General features: G+C 32.2%; 7 protein-coding genes across 10 annotated transcripts; 4 read left to right on the top strand and 3 right to left on the bottom strand.

The window, feature by feature from the left end:
• Positions 1 to 146: 146 nt before the first annotated feature.
• LOC128387781 (uncharacterized) lies at positions 147 to 6,665 on the bottom strand. 2 transcript variants are annotated; one of them, XR_008325187.1, is made up of 4 exons: positions 6,071 to 6,665; positions 4,676 to 5,943; positions 4,415 to 4,516; positions 147 to 3,803 (listed from the first exon to the last, which is right to left on the bottom strand). XR_008325187.1 is itself a non-coding variant. In XM_053347083.1 (2 exons), the coding sequence occupies exon 2, from the start codon at positions 3,329 to 3,331 to the stop codon at positions 2,666 to 2,668; it is 666 nt and encodes a 221-aa protein (XP_053203058.1). In that variant the 5' UTR covers positions 3,332 to 3,803; positions 4,415 to 4,589; the 3' UTR covers positions 147 to 2,665. The 2 variants fall into 2 exon arrangements, 1 of the variants encoding a protein (XP_053203058.1); XM_053347083.1 differs by lacking the exons at positions 4,676 to 5,943; positions 6,071 to 6,665 and having other exon boundaries at positions 4,415 to 4,589.
• Positions 6,638 to 8,966, top strand: LOC128386926 (poly(ADP-ribose) glycohydrolase-like). Its single transcript, XM_053346078.1, has 2 exons — positions 6,638 to 7,395; positions 7,463 to 8,966. Exons 1-2 carry the CDS (start codon positions 6,749 to 6,751, stop codon positions 8,382 to 8,384), a joined length of 1,569 nt encoding a protein of 522 aa, XP_053202053.1. The 5' UTR covers positions 6,638 to 6,748; the 3' UTR covers positions 8,385 to 8,966.
• LOC128387609 (dentin sialophosphoprotein-like) lies at positions 8,908 to 11,473 on the bottom strand. The gene is made up of 4 exons (XM_053346858.1): positions 11,336 to 11,473; positions 11,101 to 11,248; positions 10,561 to 10,763; positions 8,908 to 10,125 (listed from the first exon to the last, which is right to left on the bottom strand). The coding sequence occupies exons 3-4, from the start codon at positions 10,735 to 10,737 to the stop codon at positions 9,472 to 9,474; spliced, it is 831 nt and encodes a 276-aa protein (XP_053202833.1). The 5' UTR covers positions 10,738 to 10,763; positions 11,101 to 11,248; positions 11,336 to 11,473; the 3' UTR covers positions 8,908 to 9,471.
• A 1,263-nt stretch (positions 11,474 to 12,736) lies between these two features.
• LOC128387903 (exosome complex component RRP46-like) lies at positions 12,737 to 13,801 on the bottom strand. The gene is made up of 2 exons (XM_053347232.1): positions 13,421 to 13,801; positions 12,737 to 13,221 (listed from the first exon to the last, which is right to left on the bottom strand). The coding sequence occupies exons 1-2, from the start codon at positions 13,614 to 13,616 to the stop codon at positions 12,764 to 12,766; spliced, it is 654 nt and encodes a 217-aa protein (XP_053203207.1). The 5' UTR covers positions 13,617 to 13,801; the 3' UTR covers positions 12,737 to 12,763.
• A 452-nt stretch (positions 13,802 to 14,253) lies between these two features.
• LOC128387988 (tRNA-specific adenosine deaminase 2-like) lies at positions 14,254 to 15,473 on the top strand. The gene is made up of 3 exons (XM_053347351.1): positions 14,254 to 14,394; positions 14,526 to 14,660; positions 14,797 to 15,473. Exons 2-3 carry the CDS (start codon positions 14,604 to 14,606, stop codon positions 15,370 to 15,372), a joined length of 633 nt encoding a protein of 210 aa, XP_053203326.1. The 5' UTR covers positions 14,254 to 14,394; positions 14,526 to 14,603; the 3' UTR covers positions 15,373 to 15,473.
• Positions 15,474 to 15,841: 368 nt separating this feature from the next.
• Positions 15,842 to 18,395, top strand: LOC128386575 (uncharacterized). The gene is given in 3 exon segments (XM_053345669.1): positions 15,842 to 15,999; positions 16,102 to 17,396; positions 17,399 to 18,395. Coding segments are annotated over 3 exon segments (2,055 nt in total). The 5' UTR covers positions 15,842 to 15,982; the 3' UTR covers positions 18,142 to 18,395.
• An 807-nt stretch (positions 18,396 to 19,202) lies between these two features.
• LOC128387105 (heterogeneous nuclear ribonucleoprotein 87F-like) lies at positions 19,203 to 21,910 on the top strand. 3 transcript variants are annotated; one of them, XM_053346366.1, is made up of 6 exons: positions 19,203 to 19,392; positions 20,203 to 20,589; positions 20,713 to 20,920; positions 21,004 to 21,207; positions 21,395 to 21,466; positions 21,581 to 21,910. In XM_053346366.1, the coding sequence occupies exons 1-6, from the start codon at positions 19,375 to 19,377 to the stop codon at positions 21,727 to 21,729; spliced, it is 1,038 nt and encodes a 345-aa protein (XP_053202341.1). In that variant the 5' UTR covers positions 19,203 to 19,374; the 3' UTR covers positions 21,730 to 21,910. The 3 variants fall into 3 exon arrangements, with proteins under 3 accessions (XP_053202341.1, XP_053202274.1, XP_053202412.1); XM_053346299.1 differs by having other exon boundaries at positions 19,207 to 19,392; positions 20,710 to 20,920; XM_053346437.1 differs by having other exon boundaries at positions 19,212 to 19,392; positions 20,710 to 20,920; positions 21,395 to 21,457.
• Positions 21,911 to 21,983: the final 73 nt, after the last annotated feature.

Below are 21,983 nucleotides of genomic sequence, written 5' to 3' on the forward strand. Positions count from 1 at the left end.
GAGCAAATTAAAAAGACTAAGCAAATAAATTGATTGTTGATTAAATGAGAAAAATAAGCTTACAATGGCTTCTTTTTTTAATTTCTCGACTTTTAATCAACGTGGCAATCGATTAGTTAATTGTCGCGAGTTTTTAATTGATATGATTTCGTTTTTTTGAAAATTTTTTTACTTTTTCTCATTATTATTATATAATATATTGTATTTGATTCACAACTTTTTGTTTGTCAATTCAGTTTTAAGATATATTATAATGTGGTATATGTATAATAAGGTGTATTTATAATAACAATGATTAGAAGAGGTAAATTGTAATTAACTAATAGTTGTTTTTTCGGTTTCGTTAGTGTTATGTGTATTTAAATAAGGCCGATTTGGTCAATATTAAGACGTTTTTGTGATGTTGTTTGTTTGTTGTTGTATTTGTGCCTCTTGTTCAACAATTGAGATGATTATGACGTTGATTATGATTTTAATTATAAAGGATGATTATGATGATTACGGATGGTTTTGTTGTTTTGACGAAATTGCGATTATTCTTGGTGATGTTAATTGGATGGACTTGATGCATTTAAATGTCAAAATAAAATGTTAACAAAAAAAACATAGATGCAGAAGTGAGAGGAAAATCTTTGAGCATGTAACATGATTCTTGATGATGAAGATGAAGATGAGGAAGATGATGAAGAATAAAAAAGAATTTGATGATTTTGGTAGCAGTAGCAGCGGAAGCGGCGGGGGTGGTGGTGTGGTGGTGGTGTACGTGTTGGTGGTGGGAGTGTTGAATTCAAGATGGAGCTTTTTTTCTTGAGTTATTAGTGGTTTTCTGCCTTTTTTCAATTCTAGTAGCGAGGATTCGTATGGTGATTAATTGTTGATTAGATGGTTGATATTATTATTGTTCGGGTTAGTGAGGTATCCATTAGTCAGCAGTTACCAGATAAGTAATTAGCAGGCTGTTGAAGGCAATTGGAAGTAACCAGGGGAAAGAGAGAGAGAGAGAGAGAGAGAGCTTAAAAATAGGAGGAGAAAAAGATACTAGATGATTATGATGATGATGAAGACAAATTGACAAGGCTCAATCTTCACACTTTATCAGCAGTGTAAATATATAACAACGAGAAAATTGTGACCTTGGTAATGGTAACGGTTGATCCTGAAGGCATCTTTTCATTTCTTTTCCATGTATTTGCTTCTGATTGAAACTGAATAAAAAACTGGTCAGGGTAATCATCTCTCTCTCTCTCTCCCGATTTTTTTTCTATTTCTCTCTCTCCATCGAGAAGGAAGCGGGAAGAAGAGTTGGAAGATAATTATGATGATGACTTTATAAGGCAGTATACAAGATCTAACAAAATAATGAACAATCTCTTCCTCTTTCGTGATTTTGATTCTTGGCCATAGAGAAAATGTTGGATAATCTTTCAAATAATCTGATAATTTGTTGATTGGCTTTTGCTCTCAATTGTTTGTGTAAAATGTGTATAAAAAAGCACGTACGTGTGCATGTATGTTGAAAATGGTTGAGTATTCCTCAGAATTTGTAAGATTATCGTAAAAGGAGAGAGGAGAGAGAAAGTAGATGATGATGGACGAAAAGAAGCGAAATTGATGGAGGAACCATAGCAAAGAAAATTTGATGGCGCACAGAAAATTGGAACTGGATAATTTTGGACAACTTTGCAATGGAAAACGAAGGTCGAGAGAAAAGTGATTTGAACCATTGATTTGAAGCTCATTAACATGGCTAGTAAACAGAGGAACAATTCTTGATTCAGCACGTCGATAGTTGAATTGTTACGAAATTGTTGTTTGCTCCTCCTTGTTGTCAAAATAAAGTGACTTGAATTTTAAAAAATTTGTGATCATTTTTCATTGAATTGTTTGGATCTGAGGTGATACAATCTTCCAGCAGTCTTTGATTGCTATCAAAAGGTTGGTGACTTAGCTAACAGAGAGAGTGAATGAGTGAGTTGGGATAGAGGGAGAGAGAAAGTTGAATGTTAATTTAAATGACGTTATCCTTTTCCAGATGATTATATCGATGATGTTTTGGTTGGTGATGATGTAGTGTTGGTTGAACTTCCGATCATCTCGCTGTTGATGCATTAAATATATCTTAAAATCATAAATCCAATCTCGATAAAATTTCGATTAAAATATAAAATATGACAATAGAAATGAATATCCTTAGAAAGAGTGATCATAGACAAAAGATGAGGTTGATGAGAGGGAGAAAGATGATGCAATATATAAAATTAAAGCTCTTAAGTATAATAACATGTTCCCATTGTTATTAACATTGGTTAAATAATCTTTGCTTCTTTGAATTGTTCGTTGAATTTGTTTCAATCGTCCTGTTGATTTACTTTTTGGTGAAACTTTGATGCTTCAGGAGAAAAAAAAATCATCTTCCTTCTTTATCATGATATTGGTGATGATGATTACGATTATGATGATGATGATGATGATGAGCAAGATGAGAAAGATGAATATGAGGATGATGTGAGACTTTTGTTGTTTTCCTTGCAACAATATAAAACAAATAAATCACCAAACATATCTTTGTATTTATGCAAATATATATGTATGTGTGTGTGTGTCTATATATATAATTAACTTTTGTTTTGTTATGTATAAATTGTAGATTAATTTGATTGATTGTTCACTCTAATGTTCTTAAGGCTAGTAAAACAGAGGCCAGATCATCGGGCAAAAAGTCATCATCTTTATCACTACTGGTCACCTTCATTTCATCCTCTTCCGAGGGACAGGATACTTTTAATTTCTTGAAATCTGTCCTCCATTCCTCCCCACTTTCCGTACATGTTGATTCGTTGATTTCTCTTAATTCTCGTTTTCTTGCGGTAAATTTAACATTAACTGTAGGCACATTATACGATTCTGTGCTCATAAAGGAATTATAATCTTCATCGGTGATCTTGATTGGCTCGGTTAGGGTTCCACCGTTTTCATCGTCTTTGTTATGTTTTTTAAGTGTATTTTGGAGTAAAATTTTGTTACGAAAAGCACTGGACGAGGATTCACTGAGAAAGGCGAAAATTTTAAGCTTTTTTTGCGTCAAATCTACGAGAAATTTATTCTTATTGGTCTCTTCTTGGCTAAGTAAACTTTGGAAATTTGAAAAGGAGCAGGATTTTTTAAGTTGTTCACTTTTCTCCTCGGTCCTGGTAGGAAAATAACTTTCCAATTCATGTGAATAAATCTCTTCTATCATGGCTGATGGTGAGTTGTTTGTTTGTGCAGTGGTTGTTGAAGCAGTGGTCAGTAAAGGCTGAATCGGTAGCTTGTAATGTAGCTGTAGGTTCATTTGGACTGATTTGGTATCTCTAGGATTATAAGAGACTTTTCCTTAGATATGAAATTGAGAAAAAAAATAAGATGAAGAAAAGAAAGAGTTTAAAATGGTTGTACCAACAATTGAAGTAGTTAAGATGCTTGGTCTTTATCTCGAGAAGATTAAAACACTTGTAGATATTTTGGTTGTTCCTTTTTCTCCTTTTGTTTTTATGTGTTGACTCTTTGTTTTTATGTTTGGGTGATTGTTTGAACATAAGAAAAAAAAATGATGGAGTTAAATGAAGTTGGTGATGAGAGTATGATGGTAATGATGATGATGTAGTTAGTTTTAAAGGGACAGAGTTGCACCAAAAATTGATAATATAAAGGTCATTAACCAATGGTGAAGCACAATGGCGGTTCAATGGAAACAGTAGGAGAAACAAATAGTAGTACCAAATACATTGGTGAAGTTGAGAGAAAATATTTTTGTACCTAAGACACTGTGGAGATAAATTAAGAACGAAATTAGAGGCTGGTTAAAAAAAAGAAGTAATGATGATGAAGAAGAAGAAGAGAATGACAAGAGCCAGATTATAGTTGAAGAAAACTAGGTCACAATTAAATGTAGTTGATTAACTATAAACAACACAAATCAACACAACAAGAAGGAAAAAAAGCAGGAGAAAGAGTGACAGAAGAAGAAGAAGAAGAAAGAGAGAGAGAGAGAACGAAAATAATAAAGAGAGCTGAAAGAGAAGAGAAATACAGATAGATAGAGAGAAAGAGAGAAATGAGTGAGATGACAAAAGAAAGAGAAATAGAGAGAGAAATGGAAAGAGATTTAAAGGGAGAGAAAGAGAAGATAAATAAAAAAGACACACAAGCAGAAATGAAGAGAGGGAGAAACTCAAGTTTGCAATTTTAAGGTAAAAAGAAATGGAGAAAAAGAAACGCAGAAAGAGAGAGAGAGAGAGGAGAGATGTTGTTTCTGTTGTTGTTGTTGGTGTTGGTTTTGATGGTGAAAATGAGCTGGGGAAGAGAGGAAGATACATTGGGGAAGTTAAAATGAAGACAGTAAAATAGACAGAAAATAAACAGAAAATAAACTCACCTTTTGATAATTTAGAATATTTTTATTCTCTTCTAATGAAAAGTCTGTCCATTTTTTTGCTCTTTTCTCCTTCTATTATTTTTTCCTCTATTCTATCGCCATCTGTAAAATAGAAAGAATGAAGATTAATTTTAATTCTGGCGATGATTAAATGTTACTGATTAGAACAATCAACTAATCAGAGACAATAGAGATAAAGAGAGAGAGAAATTCAAGTTCATTGAATGAATAAAGAAAAGATAAAGTCAACAGTTTACTTACCATTGTAATTCCATGTCAATAAATTTCCTTCCTTTTGGAAGATTTTCCTTCTTAAACCAACAGAATTTACGAAAAAACCAATTTTATTTTCCAATTAAGAATCAAAGTTTAAGTAATCGTTTTAAACAACTTCAGGTGAGAGTAGAAAAACAATTAAATAATTAGAGAACAATTTGTTTCAGTTAATTTCTTTTTCTTTTTCCTTCTGTCATTTTTTCAAAAAAATCGCCAAAAGTGACTAGTTCTTTTTCGTTCCACTAGATGGTGTGAACCTCGAATTGATTTTGAATTGGAAATTAAATTGTTCTCAATATCTCACTAAATTGTTTGAGAATTTAATTAAAGGTGTAAATGGATTTATGAGGTGATTCTGGTACAAATTCTATGAGTTTAGGAAGGTAGACAAAGAGCCATTTCAGGATCACAAACTTTCAACTTGTTACCTGTTGATTGTTGGAGTTGATTTAGTTGAATTACTTATTCGTTTTAAATTGTTAGAGCTAAATGATTTAGCGTATGAAAATTTAAATTATGATAGATAATTGTGCTATTGGTGGGTATAAGTTTGGCGTCTTGATTAGATATTGAAAGGAAAAATTGAGATGTTCTTCATTTTAATTTATTCTTTATTTGTGGTTTTGATAATTTTTTTGAGATTTTTTAATTGTTTTCTTTTAGGTTAGGGTAGGATTTGGAATTGATTTAGTTTTTTGTTGTTCTTCTTGTTCAATAGTGTTTCTTTGCTGTTGTAAGAATGGAATCAACAAAATGTGACTTAATCTTGAGATCGTGTTTTTCTTTGGTTATTATGGTTAAGATGAACATGTTATTCGGATTCGCATAAGGTTTGATTAACTCGGCAGTCGCTGGGTCCAATTGAAGGTCGATATCTAATTCGTCCATGTCATGTGGAATTTTCGAGAATTTGAAAGACTTAAGAAGCTTCTTGGTGGCTGATAAAGGCTTCGCTTTCGGAGTATAATAAGTGAACGCGATTGTTTCAGAAGCCAAGATGATCGGAGTGACGGCCATCGGTTTGGTGAATGGGTCGTGTAAGATGGTCAACATTAGAATGTCCGATTTCTTGAAAGTAATTCGACACTTTTCTTCCCATTCAGTTTTCTTTTCTTTCTTGGTCACTTTAATCATCGGTTTCTCGACAATTGTTTTCACTGGTTCATAAACTGGTGGAGGTTGAGGATAAGGTGATGGAACGTTTTTCATTTCCAATTCAGGCTCTTCACTTTCTCCACTAAATGGTAACCAAGCTAATTAATAAAATTAACAATCAAAGAAAAAGAAAAAGAACAAGACCAAGAAAAAGAATCAAAAACAATCGATTAGTTAATTGTTGACAAAAGAAACGAAAAAAAGTCAATCAATATTAATACTTACAAGAAGCTCCTGAGACAGTTTGGATTAGGAAAATGACCAAGAACAATTGATGAAGAGTATTCATGATGAAAGAATCAAGTTAATCAAGAGTTGGATCCACAAAAGAATAGACAAATTGTTTGAACGAAGAGAAACTTGAAAGTGATCTTTAAACGGAGATTTGTGGCCTTTTTATATTCACTCTGATGAAGAAGACGAAGGAAGAAAATTAAAAAGTTTATCATCTGCAAAATGGATTATCTTCCAAATTCAAACTAAATTTTTCGATAAAACGATTAACTCAGGTAATTAAAATCATTATTATTTCTATTCAGAGTTAAAATCTCGAAAGACCTCGAGGCAAAGTATCTTTCGATTCTTATTCCAAATGAAACTAATTCACCAAGTAAATATTCTTGTTATCAATTGAAAGAATTGACAAAACATTCAACTAGTAATCATGACCTTTGATCTTTCGAAATCAATTCAACCCTTAATTATGACAATTAACCTAATCAGCTACTCAGAATAATGTTTCCATTAGATGGCAGCATCATTTGTTTACAATTGGAGGTTTAAATTAATCATCAATCAAATGATTATGATTCACTTGATTCTGTTGCTTCTTCCTCAAATTTTCATATTAACCATAATTTAATTTTCAGTCTAATTTAAGACTTGAATTACTAATTGATAAGAATGGAGAATGACATTGAACCTGTGGTTAAATTAAACCGTGAACCCGATTGTTGTGCTTCCCTTGGTGAATTAAAACCATCAACTGATTTAACAATTTTCTATAAACTACCATTAGTATTGGATGATAATCCACCAGAACCTTATCCAGAACAATCAACTGATTACATGTCAACCATTAGATCAAAGGAAAATATTGAATATGTTGAAATGCCTTTTGAATTGAATGATGAATCAGCTGATGATCAACGACCAGGAAGACAAAGAGCTAGTCCATGGCCTGAGATTGTTGACAAATTAACCACAGCAAATATTACAACAATCAAGGAATTGATCGCAGTTATAAAATCTTATAATCAACGATTTGAAAAACGAAACTTCAATATTTTAAATCACTACTTTAAACATGAGTTATCCGAAGATGAGGAAATACATTTCTTTGCAAAAACTTTACCAAAGATGATCAAATTAGCTATCAAATTACCGAAACTAATCACTCAACCAATTCCAATTCTCAAGAGGAAAACTAATCATACACTTTTCTTCAGTCAACAACAATTAGCTTCAATTCTGGCCAATGGTTTTTTCTGTACCTATCGAGAGAGACGACGAACACCAAACAGTATAATGCTCGACATAAATTTCATCAAGTGAGCTAAATAATTTTCTCAGAATTTGCGAAACTTATTATTCTGTCATTCTCTTTGTCTCATTTAGGTTATTTTCGGATCCAACTTACGGTCGAAAAACGGAAAAATTGGCCTGTTTATTGAACTACTTTCGACGAGTAGTACATAAGAAACCAAAAGGAATCGTTTCATTTGAGCGACGTTACATGTTACCCAAAGAGATTCCCAATTGGAAGAAATTAAATATTAAATTATCAAAAATGATCGTCAAATCATCGGAAGAATTTGACAAAAAAGGAAAAGGAATGCTACAAATTAACTCTACTCATAAATTAGTTTCCGCCGATTATATGAATTATCGTACATCATTAGACTCTTATCGTTTCGCCTCGTGTCCAGAAATATTGACCATTGGTCTTTTCACTGAAGCTCTTGTGAATAATGAAGCGCTTGTTATCACTGGAATTGAGAAATTTAATATTCCACCAAAATTTAATCAAGATTACGATGTTTCTGAACATAATTACAAAGACAAAAGGCCATTTGACGTTTGGGGTCGACGATATACCAAAGTGATTTCCATTGACGCAAAATATTTTCCCGCTGAAAAGATTGATAAACAATATCAATTAAGTTTTATTAATCGTGATTTAAACAAAGTTTATTGTGGTATCATGGATCGTAAAGGATCACCAGCAATTAATAGATGTGCAATTTATACCAACAATTGGGGCTGTGGTTGTAATCGAGGTAGACCACAATTAAAATCGCTCATTATGTTAATTGCTGCTTCAACTGCTCAACGAGATGTACTTTATTGTAATACAAATAAGTATCAAACGTTAACTGGATTAACCACTTTAATTGATAAATTGCATTCAAAGGAAATCAACGTCAGTCAATTGTACGATTATCTTGGACAATTTGATGATTACGTTAAAACATTAGAACCAGGGGAAACAATTGAACCTTTGTTTGATTTTTTGGACAAAAAATTGGATCAAATTTAATCACAAACACTTTTCATTCATAATTATTGATCATATGTTTAAGTTAAATTATTACGTTGGAGTAAATAATCAATTTTGCTGAGCCAAATGAACCATTTTTCAAATTGAACAATTAGTAAAATTCAATCATTACCTTTGGTATTGGTAAAAGTAACAATCAATCTAACGAAGATCAAGTTAATCAACATAAAAATTAAGAGATAACATTTAATCATTGGAACCGAATCAAAGTCCTGAATTTCTAATCTTCTATTAGGTAAACAATTAAGTGAGAAAAAAAGATCATTACTAAATTGTATGTTCTTATTACAAGTTATTACATTTAATCAAACATGATTATAAGAGTTTATCATGAGTATTTTTTTTTTTGGTATTTTGAGGTTTATTTTTTGTCGACACCTTAAAATAATACAAAAAAAAGGAGATGGAAAGACAGAAAAAGACAGAGAAAATGATAATTGCAATTGCTATAGAATAGAAATCGCAAAAATTAAAACAACTGATTGTTACATGAAAAAGGACAAATTGTAGGTTTTAAATTAAAAGAAGGAAATGATAGGAAACGCGCTAGAAAATTAAAAGGTGAGAAATTAACTACTGAAGGAAAATTTAGAAAGAGTATGAGATTCAAGAATTGGAATTGGAAAGGATTTGAAATTATGATACAGTTTTCGGTGAGACAGAGAAGGAGAGATGATGAGAGTTAATCAAAGATTTGTGAATCTCTAAAAACACAGAGAAGATCAAATTTGTACATAGAAGATGGTAGAGGATCTAAAGTATTGAAAATTGGTTGAAATTTTGAGTTAAATCAGAGTGATTGGGATGATGTGCTCAAAAAGATTAACCTTGTGTTACGTTAATCAAGGTTTTAATTCCTTATTAATCCATAGAAATTGATATGGATAAAAATAGGAGAAAAGTTAAAGAGTGGGGTTTGTCCGTCATGTTTTTTTAAAGTAGATTGAGGATAGGATTTGTAAAAATTGAAAGAAAGAGAGAATTTAAAAGAAACTAAAAATTTCAAACAGGTTTGGATGAAGAAAAAGAGTTAAAAGAGATGACCAATAGTTAAATAATATCTTAATTAAGATAGATATTTTTTCGCTGGTTTAGCCCGTCGTTTCCTACTTTTGGCAACTTTAGGTGTAATTTGTTCAATTTCTGTTGATGCCCGATCACTTCGTGAAGAAGAGACTGAATCTGTTTCTGATGATTTAGCTTTCTTACTACGATTAGCCACTGGTAGCTCATTTAAATAAGCATGTTGATAATTTGGTGTGGACCTATCAGAATCAGCTGAGTGTTCCCGTTTCCTGCTTTCCAGGGTCAATTGACTTTGTCTTTGATGGGTACCCATTAAGACTTTATTGTGATTTCGTGATACAGCGGCATAAGTAATCCTGGCTTGTTCGGCTGGATTAGTTGTGGTAAAATCATTCCTTGAATCAGCTAATTGTGAAGATGATGATGAGTGTTCCTGACTGAATATATCATTGAGCAAGATAATAGGGATAACTGCATCCCCGCCATTTGTACCATTCTCCATTGCCTCATTACAGCTCTCATTATCAACACCATTATTTGAACCATGTTTGTAATTTGCCTCCGGCTCTTTTGATTTTATTTCTTCTTCATCATCTTCCCCGCCATTAGCTGTATTGACACATTTCTCATGGTCATAATTATCTTTGGTGCTAGAAAGTCCAGAAGATGGTTCAATATCGTCTGATTCATTATCCTAAAAAAAAGAGACAAAGAACAGAGAAAGAGACAGAAAGAAAGACAAAGACAAAAAAAAAGGTGAGATGAAAGCATGAATATCATGAATAGGTGGATAAAGTAAGGAAAGGGGGAATAATGGATGAAAGAAAGAGAAAAAGAAAGAGAGAAAGAGGAGGTACACATTGGAAAGAAAACAAAAACCCATCACCAAGGCAAAGTAAAAGTCTTTTAAAAACTGGCAACAAGATTAATATATGCACATGGCGGTTTTTTGTTCTCTGCAACAATTGTGACCCCACAAAAAATGAACCTTTGCAAATAGAGAGGCACATTAAACCGAATCAATCTTTAAACAATTCAAAAATAGAGGGAAAAATCAACACAATAACAAAAAGAATATAATAAAAAGAAAAGAAAAAAGAAAGAAAAAGAAAGAAAGATAAAGACTTACATTTCTATCGTCTAGATTACCGCCATCTTGATCTTGTTGAGTATCTTCATCACCAGAATCACTTGAATGACCATTAACTACACTTTTCGGGTCACACGTAGGCTCATCTTCTTGCCCACCACTTTTATCTTCACTAACAGTTTCCGAACGCCAATAAGAAGACAATTTGTTACCCATTATGGTGAAGTAACAATTAACAAATTCTATTAAAATAAAAGACCAATTAACCAGCAATTCAACTGAAAGATTAAAATAAAGACACAGACTTGGAATCTCAGTCTACGTTTACATTGAGATTCTCTATGCGCAGCGCAGAGTCGCAAGAGAAAAGAAGAAAAAAGAAAGAGGAAAAGAAAGAATTTTTTAAATGGAAAAAGAGAGAAGAGAAAGAGAACTGGAAGATAAAGAAGAGAGAAAAGAGAGAGAAGATGAGAAGATGTTTAAAAGGTCAAAAAACTCTCAAGGTCAATTAATCAATTAATTCGGAAGGAAGAAGATGAAAAGTCAAATAGACGAAAAGAAGAAAAAAATGAAACTAACCTTATATTCAATTCTCACATTGGAACAATTAACTTTCGATTGATTCGATTAACATGTTGTTCGCAATTAGAGAAGAAAAATATTGATTGTTAACTCGATTATTTGAACGTTCGTTTGTAATTCGAAACAATTGATTCTCTGCAATAGACTAATTTGTTGGAGATTTTAATTGTATTTGGATAGTTTATTAATTCTCATTGATTGGTTGATTGTTGTTCTGTAACTTGATTCTTACCTTTCAATTGATTATAATTTCATCTCTTAAATTGTAATTAGAGATTTTTTCCCTTTAATTGGAATGGTTTTAAATTGTTGATTACTAAATCAACGAATATTATACTTTCTTAATTGTTAAGATGTGTTTTTTTAGGGCTTTTAGTTAATTGTTGATACACATGAGGAAATCATTGAGGATCATTAATTGTTTGACCATTAGATGATGATTAGGATTAGATTTAATCTTAATCGTTAAGGTTTGGTAGGTATTAAGGTTAAGAGAAGATGTTAATTAACTTTCAAATTAAAAATTTAAAGTGAAATTAATTTTGATTACGAATCAAATCAAATCAAGATACGGTCGAGATTGTTATCATCTTGATTAACATGAAACTTTTTTTTTCTCATTGTTATTTAAGCTTTAACGTTATATTGTTAGTTTGATTTTCTGGATTATGAATGAAAAATTAATCAGATCAACTGTCCAGTAAGCACCTTAATCAACTAACCAATTAACTTGGACCAAGAGAAAGTAAATTGTTAATCTTAATAGTTCCGGAATTGGGCAGTATCTTGATGATAGATAATTAAAGATTTTCAGATTAATTTTGAGTTGAGAGAGAGGAAAACGATTCGTCGTAAGGTCCAATGATTTTCGGTCATTTTTCGGGGTTCAAATGGTGTCGCTATTGGTGATTAGTGTCCAATGTCCAGTTTGTTGGTCATTTTCATAAACCGTTCATTTAGGGTCGTTAACTTTTACAGTGAAACAATTTGACTCTCTCGCTGGTTAATCATTTTCACTTTTCGGTCAGTTGTCCATTCAACGAGATTGTGTTCACCTCTTGATTGTTACCCCAAATAGTTTAATCATTGTCTTCATCAAGGATTATCATCAAAAAGAAAATGCCAAAAATTGATTCAATGTTTACTCTTGTGACGATCCTGGTGATTACCACTCTTCTTTTAACATCAACACCAAATACTTTCGCTCATAGATTGTCCCACCGAGAGGCTCGAAAACTTCTGAAACTAATTTTCGCCGCTTCGTTATTTGCTCCACCAGGATTCGGTGTTCTTCCGATTCCTTTGCCCGTGCCCGTGCCTTTCGCAGTGGAATCAGTTAAACCTCCGATAATTCATCCATTCCCAGCGCATTCTGGATTCGGAGGCGGTGGCGGCGGAGGTTATGGCGGTGGACTTCACTTCGGAGGTGGTTTCCATGGTTAATCGTTTTCTTTTCCACCAGCGGGGATAAAATCATCACCATCCAAATAGTAATTGTAATTTTTGATCCAATGTGTTGTCTCTTTGTGCTTGATTATTAAAAGAAAGTTTTCTCTTTCAACTTGATTCCGAAAACGAAAAAAAAAATACTATTAGTTACTCTCAATTTCATACCAACACTTTTGGATATCAATTTTTTTTTTGTTAACCAAATGGATATTTAATCATCTTGTTTCATTAGAAATCTTTTCTTCATTGAATCGTGATAGAAATTGTTAATCTCTGTCGCTGCTATGGAAGACACTTTGATCGCGTTTTTAATCTGATCAATGGTTAAATCACCATCATTTGTGATTGATATTAATCTGTTCTCGGTACTTTCAAATGTAAACACAATTGATGATCCAGGGTTTTCCTCAATCTCCTCTTTACATGGATCCAAATTAATGTCATCGCCATTGATATAACCAGTCACCGAAGCCATCATACATTTCATAGGAATACCAGCATCAATTAAGGCACAACAAGCACTATTAACAGCAGTAGACAATAGACAACCATCATCTTGCATCTCTTGTAATATAACTGAAATACTTGTTCGAGGATGTAAATCAAGATAAATCACTGATTCCAAAATGGAGCGGATATAATTTTCATATAATTCCATACGAAGCTCATCTATAGACAAAACCGAAAAGAAAATTATTCCAACATGAAAAGAGAAAAGAAAAAAGAAAATTATTCCAATACTTCAAGACAATAACAAAGAGACATTAATAAAAGAATAAAATTGAAGAAAACAATCAAATTCTATAGATAAATTCAAAATAAATTGATTAACAAACAAAAATGGAAATTAAAAAATAAATTTACTTACATTTATTACATGAGTTTTTCGGTTTAAAATTAACAAAGAGAGAAGCTTTTTCTGATTTCTCTTTCAAACTGGACACTTCAACTGGACCATAAACATAAGCTTGGACAATAGTATTACCTTGACATAATAAAGCTGATCCATCTGGATTAGCTAAATTGTTAAATTTAATCAACAATTGCCTAAGACCTGAAGACATGATTGAAAATGACTTGACAACAACACGAGGGTAACATTTGAATTCATGTGTTTATGTAACCATAGTAACAGCGAAACTAATTGTTAATCAATTGTTGATAATTAACTCGCAAATTCACTGATTAACATGTTAATTTAATCTTGATTTAGTCTCTTATTATTGCAATAACCTGTTCATCACACTGATCAAAATAGAAATGAAGTAATTGTGACAACAATCAACTGGAACAGTCGATCAACTTTCCAACAAAATTTGTCCCTTTTAATTACAATTTAACCGATTTGATTGTTGTTATAAATTTGTTGATCTACTTGTAGTATTTTGAGCTGTTAAATTTAAGCTAATTTTCAATTAAAAATATTGTTTTCACCTTCTAACAATTAGTTAATTGTCTTATTGAAATTTGCGCTTTTCTTTTGCTTTCAAGCCGTTGGGAAGTAAAGAAATGGCTTATGGCTTGAGTCTTGAGCTCGATTGTTGATTGAAGTGAATTCAATGAATTTTCATTGACTTCTTTTCACTGATTTAATTATTTTTGGTGTTAATTGTTTCTCTTACTGATTCTGTGATACTTTCTCCATCTCTTCTGGTGCTTACTTTGGTGTGTAATGATAAATCAGACCTTTAATTATGTCTCTGATTCATTTGACTTTAACTGCTTCAAGTGACTTGAATGACGCTTCTAATGAGGTCCAAGCGTCTTTTATTTTTAATTTTTTTATGATTTTAATCACTTTAATTGTCGCAATAATCGCAACTGCATTTTTCACCTTTTTATGTAAGTGTTTCTATAAACAATTAACTCATCTATATCTACTCTATTATGTAGGCTTCTTTATGGAAATTGTTTTCTCTCATCGCTTGTATGCTTTTTCTTTGGAATATTTTTTCTTCTTTTTCCTTCTTTAGGCTGGTTCATAATTTGGAAATTGTGTTTGAGTAAATTTCGATTTTTCCAAGAAATTTTCGTTGGATTTTTCAATAGTGATGGCTCTCGATCTAGTAACAAAAGAAAGACTCACGTGCGATGATAAATCAAGTTTGGTATGATGATGTGTTTATTTTAAGTCAATATAGTTACCAGAATTTTAATTTTGTTCATTGGAAATTTTGGTTCATTGGTTTACTTTGTTTTCTAATTTTCTCTTTCTCTTCATTTTCTTTGCAATTTATTACGCAGATATCGAACTTGGTTAATCCGGAAATTCACAAAGTATTAACTGAGAAAGCATTTGATTTAGCTGAAGAGGCTCTTAGAAGTGGTGAAGTTCCTGTTGGTTGTGTTATGGTATTGATTAAATCACCAGGCAAATTGATTCAATGTGATAATGATTATGAGATAATTGCCCAAGGTCGCAATAAAGTTAATGTAACTAAAAATCCTACACGTCATGCAGAAATGGAATGTATTGATTGTATTCTAAACTGGTCCAGAAAACAAAAGATAAATAATCTACACGAAATTTGGTCTAATTTAATGGTTTACGTGACAGTTGAACCTTGTATTATGTGTGCTCGAGCACTTAGATCATTGGGTATAACCATAGTTTTCTATGGTTGTCCTAATGAAAGATTTGGTGGATGTTCTTCCGTCATGAATGTTCACAATGACAATTCGATACCCGAACCTGTCATTACCTGTTATCCAGGAGCCTTAAATAAATCTCGAGCTGTTGATTTACTGAAACAATTTTACATGGGAGAAAATCCAAATGCTCCTGAACCAAAGGTTAAGAAAAAGAGACTCAACGAATGACAATTATTTTCTCATTTTTAAAATATGCATATACTCAATGTCTATCTAATGTAATTATCTAATTATGTGACCAAATATAGAAAATTATTCTCATAAATGAATATCACAATTTTCTAGTTATCATAATAATAACACTTCCCCCGGAATCATGACAATAATCAGTCAATTGGATTATGAAAGAGTTAAAACCACTAAAGTTTCTAATTACTACTTCGAAACTTATCCAAAGTTGAGTGAAAAAAGCCCAAAGAGAAACAATTAACAACTGAATTAACTTAAATTGTTTCAAATTCAAACCTTTTGGTGCTCGAAAAACACAAATTGAAACTAAGCTTCGGATCTAATCAAAGTTCAAGTGATTAATGAAAATAATCACAACTAACCTAATGTGACTTTTGAGAGAAAATTAATTCGCTTGATTAAATTCAACAGTTGAAATTAATCACAATTAGTTGATCAGCACAATGAGGGTAATGTTTACGTAACCATAGTAACGAGAAAAACAAAAAATTTCCAATTGAAAGTCAACATGTTTGTTTTCATTTAATTTCTGTTACTTTTGATTGTTTACAATTAATATTTTTCTAATTTTTACTGTTCAATTGTTTCCATGATGATGTTGTACAGGTAAGAATTAAATTTCGACTTGATTGTTTCTCTAATTGTTTCTTTTTAACTTGTATGTTGAATCTGTTTGTTTACCTTTTTTTCCTCTTCATTTTCTCATAGACTTAAGCCTTTTTGTCTTGGAAATAATCAATTAATTGTTGGAACAATTTGGAGAATCAATTATTCCGTGTTAAGAAGTTGTCAACCAAGTTGTTTAATACAAAGAAAGACTTTTAATTTCACCTTTAGACGAGTTAATTGTTCAAGATTTAGCTCAAAAAGTGTTACATCAAATGAAGATGATGATGGAGATTTTTTTGGAATCAAATATTTTTCTGCCGATGATATTAAAGGAATTGATGGTTTAGACGAAGATAAAAAGAGCAAGTTAATCGAGAAAGTGAATGAAATTAAACAATTAGAAAGTTTAAAAGTCTCTTCAGAAGGATTTCAACGATCAACAACCTTTGGAAAAGTGAGATTAGATTCAGAAAATAAGATTGATTACATGGGACAATTTGAGAACGACAGTAAACACATTCTGGTTGAGAAACGAAGACGATACCTGTTGGAACTTTCGTTAGCTGAAGATGAAGAAAAAGCTGAAATCAATAAGCCAAATCGATCCAATTTAATAGAGGAACAATATTTCAACACCATAACAGATTCTGAAAAATCTGAAATGAAATCAAAGGAGATTTCGTCTTCACCTGAAGATGATCTTAATTTTATAGATTATCAATATTTCAAAGAAGTTTATTCTCCTGAATTGAATGCTGACAATTTACCATTCGGACAGATTAATTTTCACTACACACCACAATGGGATGAATATAATCAATCACTTGGTTCATTTGATTCTCATGGAGTTAATGATTATCGTCGTTCACCTGAAGCTTTGATCAAAGATCTGGACAAAATATCTTTCTCCGGTGATTCTCCTCTTAGATCAATCGAAGAAGTGGCCCACGAATTAATGTTATTAAAAGAAAGTCGATCATCTACTGAGGAAATTGAAGAAACGGAAAAAATTGAAGAGAAAACTGAAAAAAAGGAATCTCCTGATGTTCCAATTGAAGATAATGAAGCAGTCGACGTGAAAGATATTCCAAGAACTGCCCTAGAATATGTGACCCAAATTCGACAGGGAAAATTACAGCCCGAAGATAAGGCTTATTTAGCTCATTTGGAAGCGAAATACAAGAAACTTGGAAGTGACTTTAAGATGCGAACCGTTAATGAGAACAAAGAATCATTTGATTCTTCAGGGAAGCGAAATTACCTTGAACAAGTTCCTAAATTAAATCTACTACGTCGAGATGAACTGGTCGATTTGCTCGCTAATCGAGTAATTTTCAATGAAAGAGATTTAATTGCTATTGATAAACCAAATGGTCTAATTGTTGAAGGTGCAGAGGAAATTCAAAGTACCCATCATTAGAAGCAATTCTACCCGATCTTTCAAAAGCACTTTTTCCAAAAGAGAATGAATCAATTTATATTGTCCATAGATTAGATAGAGATGCTACTGGAGTTCTACTTTTAGCTCGATCATTGTCGATGGTTAAGACACTACAAAATTTATTCGCTGAAAGGAAAATAAGCAAATACTATTGGGCTTTAGTTCGAGGTGTACCCGATCCTCCAATGGGAATAATTGATATTCCAATTGAATCAAGTACAGTTAATGGAGTTGAACGAATGTATCTGATGCCAGAATGTGATGTTGACTTTAATCGTAAAATGGGCTCAACTAGAGGAGCATTTCCAGCTCAAACTCATTATCGAATATTGAGAAAACATGGAAACGCTTGTATGGTCGAATTGAAACCCGAACAAGGAATTAAACATCAAATTCGAGTTCATCTTGGTTTCGCTCTTCGAACACCAATTTTAGGTGATGCTAAATACTCGTATCTTGATAAAATTGCACCACAAAAATTACCCGATGATATGTTGACCAAATTAAACGTTCGCCAGGCCAAAGTCAGAAATATTCCGTTACATCTTCACGCCAAATTGTATATCATCCCAGGAATCGGAGTCAATGGAGGTAATATTTCAATCTCAGCTCATCTTCCAGGCTTTTTCCGTAAAAATATGACTAGTCTAGGTTTATATAAACGAGAGAGTATAATTAAAAACCCAATTGCCTTTTAATCAATCATATATAATCTATTTATCTTGTAATTTAATTTCCACCTTTAATCGTTTACCTTAATAAACGATTAGAAAGAATCAAAAATTTTTTGATCTGATCTTACATTTTTATATTAAAGTAACCCTCAAGTCTTCATGTAGATTATTGAAATTACAACCAACTAAATGTACGATATCAAATTGATCAATTGTATTGATCATACTGTTACCATTTGATGAAGAAATGAATACGATTAAAAGGGGAATTAGTGAGATCTTTGGATGAACAATCTCGAAGCGAAAACGATATCGAAACAACAATTCGCAAAGGTAAAAGTTGACGAACCAGCGAGCTAAAGTCTCCACTTGAGTAGATTTACTAGTTGACTATATTTTCAATTTGTAGCCGGTCAACTTATATATGATTAATATGGTTAATAAGGTTCACCGAATGTGAATTTAAATACTGAGATGATCATTGAAACAGAGAAATAGGAAATTGTGAAAATGTTTTGTTCTTGATCGATTCATCACACTGATCAATCACTAAAATAATAGTAATTACCATAAATCAGTGAATTGTGTGAGCTCAGATTAAACAGATTCGATGTAAATGTTTAGCTTTATGAAGAAAGCAAACAAAGAATAGAAAAAACATCCAAACGAAACACCAATTCAAACCAATAGTAGAGAATTAATAATTCTAATCATACCCTGTTTATCTTATACAATTTACATTTAAAGTAAATTGTTACAAAATGATCAATAAACAGCAATGAAAAAAAGAAAAAGAAAATCAACACAATGAGAAACAACGAGAAAAACAAATTGAAATGTAAACGAAGAAGAAGAAAAAAACCAAAAAGAATCAATTAAAGAAACAATCAATCAGACGACCTTTCAAATAGAACATGAGATGAATATCATAATCAACTTGTAATTGTGAGTTAATTGTATACAAATGACAAGAAGAACCAATTTAATGACAATTAAGTGACAAGCGAAACAAAAACACAACCATGAGTAAGAATCGGAAAGGTAACAACCGTTTCCCTCTTGTAATATCTTATCGGTCCCTTCTACCGGAAGGAAGTTTATCATCTCTGCAGCCATTTTAGATTGAAAGTTAACTAATAACTCAACCGCCTTCTATTAATTTATTGTGATCAAATCTACTAATTGTGATCTTGCTTCTTTTAAATTGATTGTACTTCGTTGTCAATACGTTTCGTAGTAATTTAATTTCAACTAATTATGCCTGGAACTACTGAGGTAAGAGAAATTATTCAATTTCTTTAAATATTTCACCTTTTCTCTTTTTTGTCATTTTCTTCTCTTCTCTTCTCTTCTTCTTTCCTAGAAAATAGGCTTCACTTTTTAGGTACTAATATACTTGGTATATTACTCTGACAACTCTGTTCTGACTCTAATCAGAGAGATTCTTATTGTAGAAGTTCCTGTGTGGGAAAGTGTGTGTGTGTGTGAGAGAGAGAGAAAGAGAGAACGCGAGGGTTTTGATGTCGGTTTGCCCTTTTTTTATTCTTCGATTGTTTGCTTCTTTTTAATCGCGGGTTTTGATTAACTTTGCATTTAAATTGATCTCTCAATTATGTGTATCGATGTTTCTTCATAGTCGCTATTTTTTTTTTTTTTCATTTTCCATAATTAAATTCAATTAGTTTCTCTAAAGGTTTAGATGTGTTTTTTCATGAGATGATTTTTTTTTCCTCAACATTTTCCTTTCAAGTTTATTGCCCTTTTTTGCCAAGTATTATATGAGTGTCTTAATCTACCGGTTTTGTTTTTTTCTTATTTGAATCTTAATTACTCAGACAGAATATCTATCTTACAATTTTCATCATCAATATTACCAGAATTAGTGTTTGTGTGTTTATTGTTTTCTTATTAAGATTTCATGAGATTATTATTCTTTTATCACTTTTATTTCTTCTTGTATTCCAATTGACTTCTTGCTTACCGAAAATTGAGAAATCAAGTTTTCTGAATTTAAGCATTGAAATTGAAGAACGAGTTGTCATTATTTTCTAATTGTGTTTATCATTTATTTATTTACATCATCAGAGCAACGACCAACATCAAGTTGATGATCAAAATGTGGAAATGACCAGCGTTGAAACTGATAACTCTAATGCAGCTGCATCTGATATTAAAGGTGATCAGCATGATAATGGTAATGGCGATAGAACCAACGAAGAGCCAGAGCAATTTAGGAAACTTTTCATCGGTGGTTTAGACTATAAAACTACTGAAGACACACTCAGAGCGCATTTTGCTCAATGGGGAGAGATTGTCGACTGTGTCGTAATGCGAGATCCACAAACCAAAAGATCTCGTGGATTTGGATTCATCACCTTCAGTAAATCAACTATGGTTGATGCTGCTCAATCAGCTCGACCTCACAAGGTGGATGGACGAGAAGTTGAACCAAAGCGAGCTGTCCCTCGTGAGGTAGATCATTTTAATCTTTTTATTTGCATTATTCACTCTCTCATCTATTTATTCTTTAAGATCATTATTAAGTTGGTTAATCGAATTTTCTTATCTCTTTTCCTCCATGGTTTCACTTAGGAGTCTGGGAAACCAGAATCACAGGCAACAGTGAAAAAAGTTTTCTTAGGCGGACTTAAAGAAGATGTCGAAGAAGAAGATCTTAGAGAATATTTCAAAGACTTTGGAAATATTATCAATGTAAATGTCGTTACTGAGAAAGAAACCGGAAAGAAACGAGGTTTCGCTTTTGTGGAATTTGATGATTATGATCCAGTGGACAAGATAGTCTGTGAGTTTTGTGGAAAAGTCGTTTAATTTATTTCACTTGGGTAGCTTTATAATTGATTTTCCTTCAATCTCTTATCTCAACAGTAAAAAAGCATCATGTCATCAAGGGGCGTAAAACCGAAGTTAAAAAAGCTTTAGCTAAACAAGAAATGGACAGCCATAAAAGAAAAGGTGACAATAGGCATAAACCAGGCCAAAGGCCAGGCCCCGACTCTCGTGGCGCTCCAGTATGGGAATCTGGACCTTATAACAGCGGGTTCGGTGGCGGCTATGGCAATCAAGGCGGATGTAAGATAATTTTATTTCATCTCTTGTTTATTTCACTCTACAACTGAAGTATATTTAATCTTTATTAGTAACAACCTTAAGACTCTCATACTCGATCAAATCGGACTCTACATTTTTTTAATTTTTATTAGAAAAAGTTTAATAATTTTTAGAATAACTAAAATGGTCTTTTTGTAATCCTTTTTAGACGGTGGCTCATACGCTGGAGGCTATGGACAAGGCTATGGTAGTCAAGGCTGGAATCAAGGCGGTGGGTATAGTTAGTGATTAATAAAATCATTTACAGATTTATCAATCAACTAATTGAATGAAAAAATCGACCATTAAAATTACTTTTTACTAATCGATTTTATAATCATCTTGTTTACTTCAGGTCCTAGCGCCGGATGGCCAAGTGGCGGCGGGTACACCAGCGGCTACAGCACAGGTTATGGAAGTGGTAGTAATACCGGTGGCCCTGTACGGGGTGGAAGATACCCACACCGATCAAACGTACCCTACAGGGGTAGGACTAATTTTTAAACTTATTTTCTAATTTTCCTGTGAAAAAGAAATCAATTTGAAATCTTATATACCTCTAATTGGCATTTATTTTGATCTGTTAAAAACATCTAGACTTCTGATATGTTCAAATTTCTCAGATATGCTCTTGATTTCAAAGCTATCAATTTTGCTTCACTTTTGTTTAAATTTTTTTTATTTATTTCATCGTCGTTTTTATTATCAAGTATTACGCGCCAAAAACTAAGAATTTTTTTCTTTCTCTCCATGATTAA

The sequence above is a fragment of the Panonychus citri genome, unplaced genomic scaffold, assembly GCF_014898815.1.
Source record: "Panonychus citri isolate SS breed McGregor unplaced genomic scaffold, ASM1489881v1 Contig00001, whole genome shotgun sequence".
Taxonomy (NCBI): domain Eukaryota; kingdom Metazoa; phylum Arthropoda; class Arachnida; order Trombidiformes; family Tetranychidae; genus Panonychus; species Panonychus citri.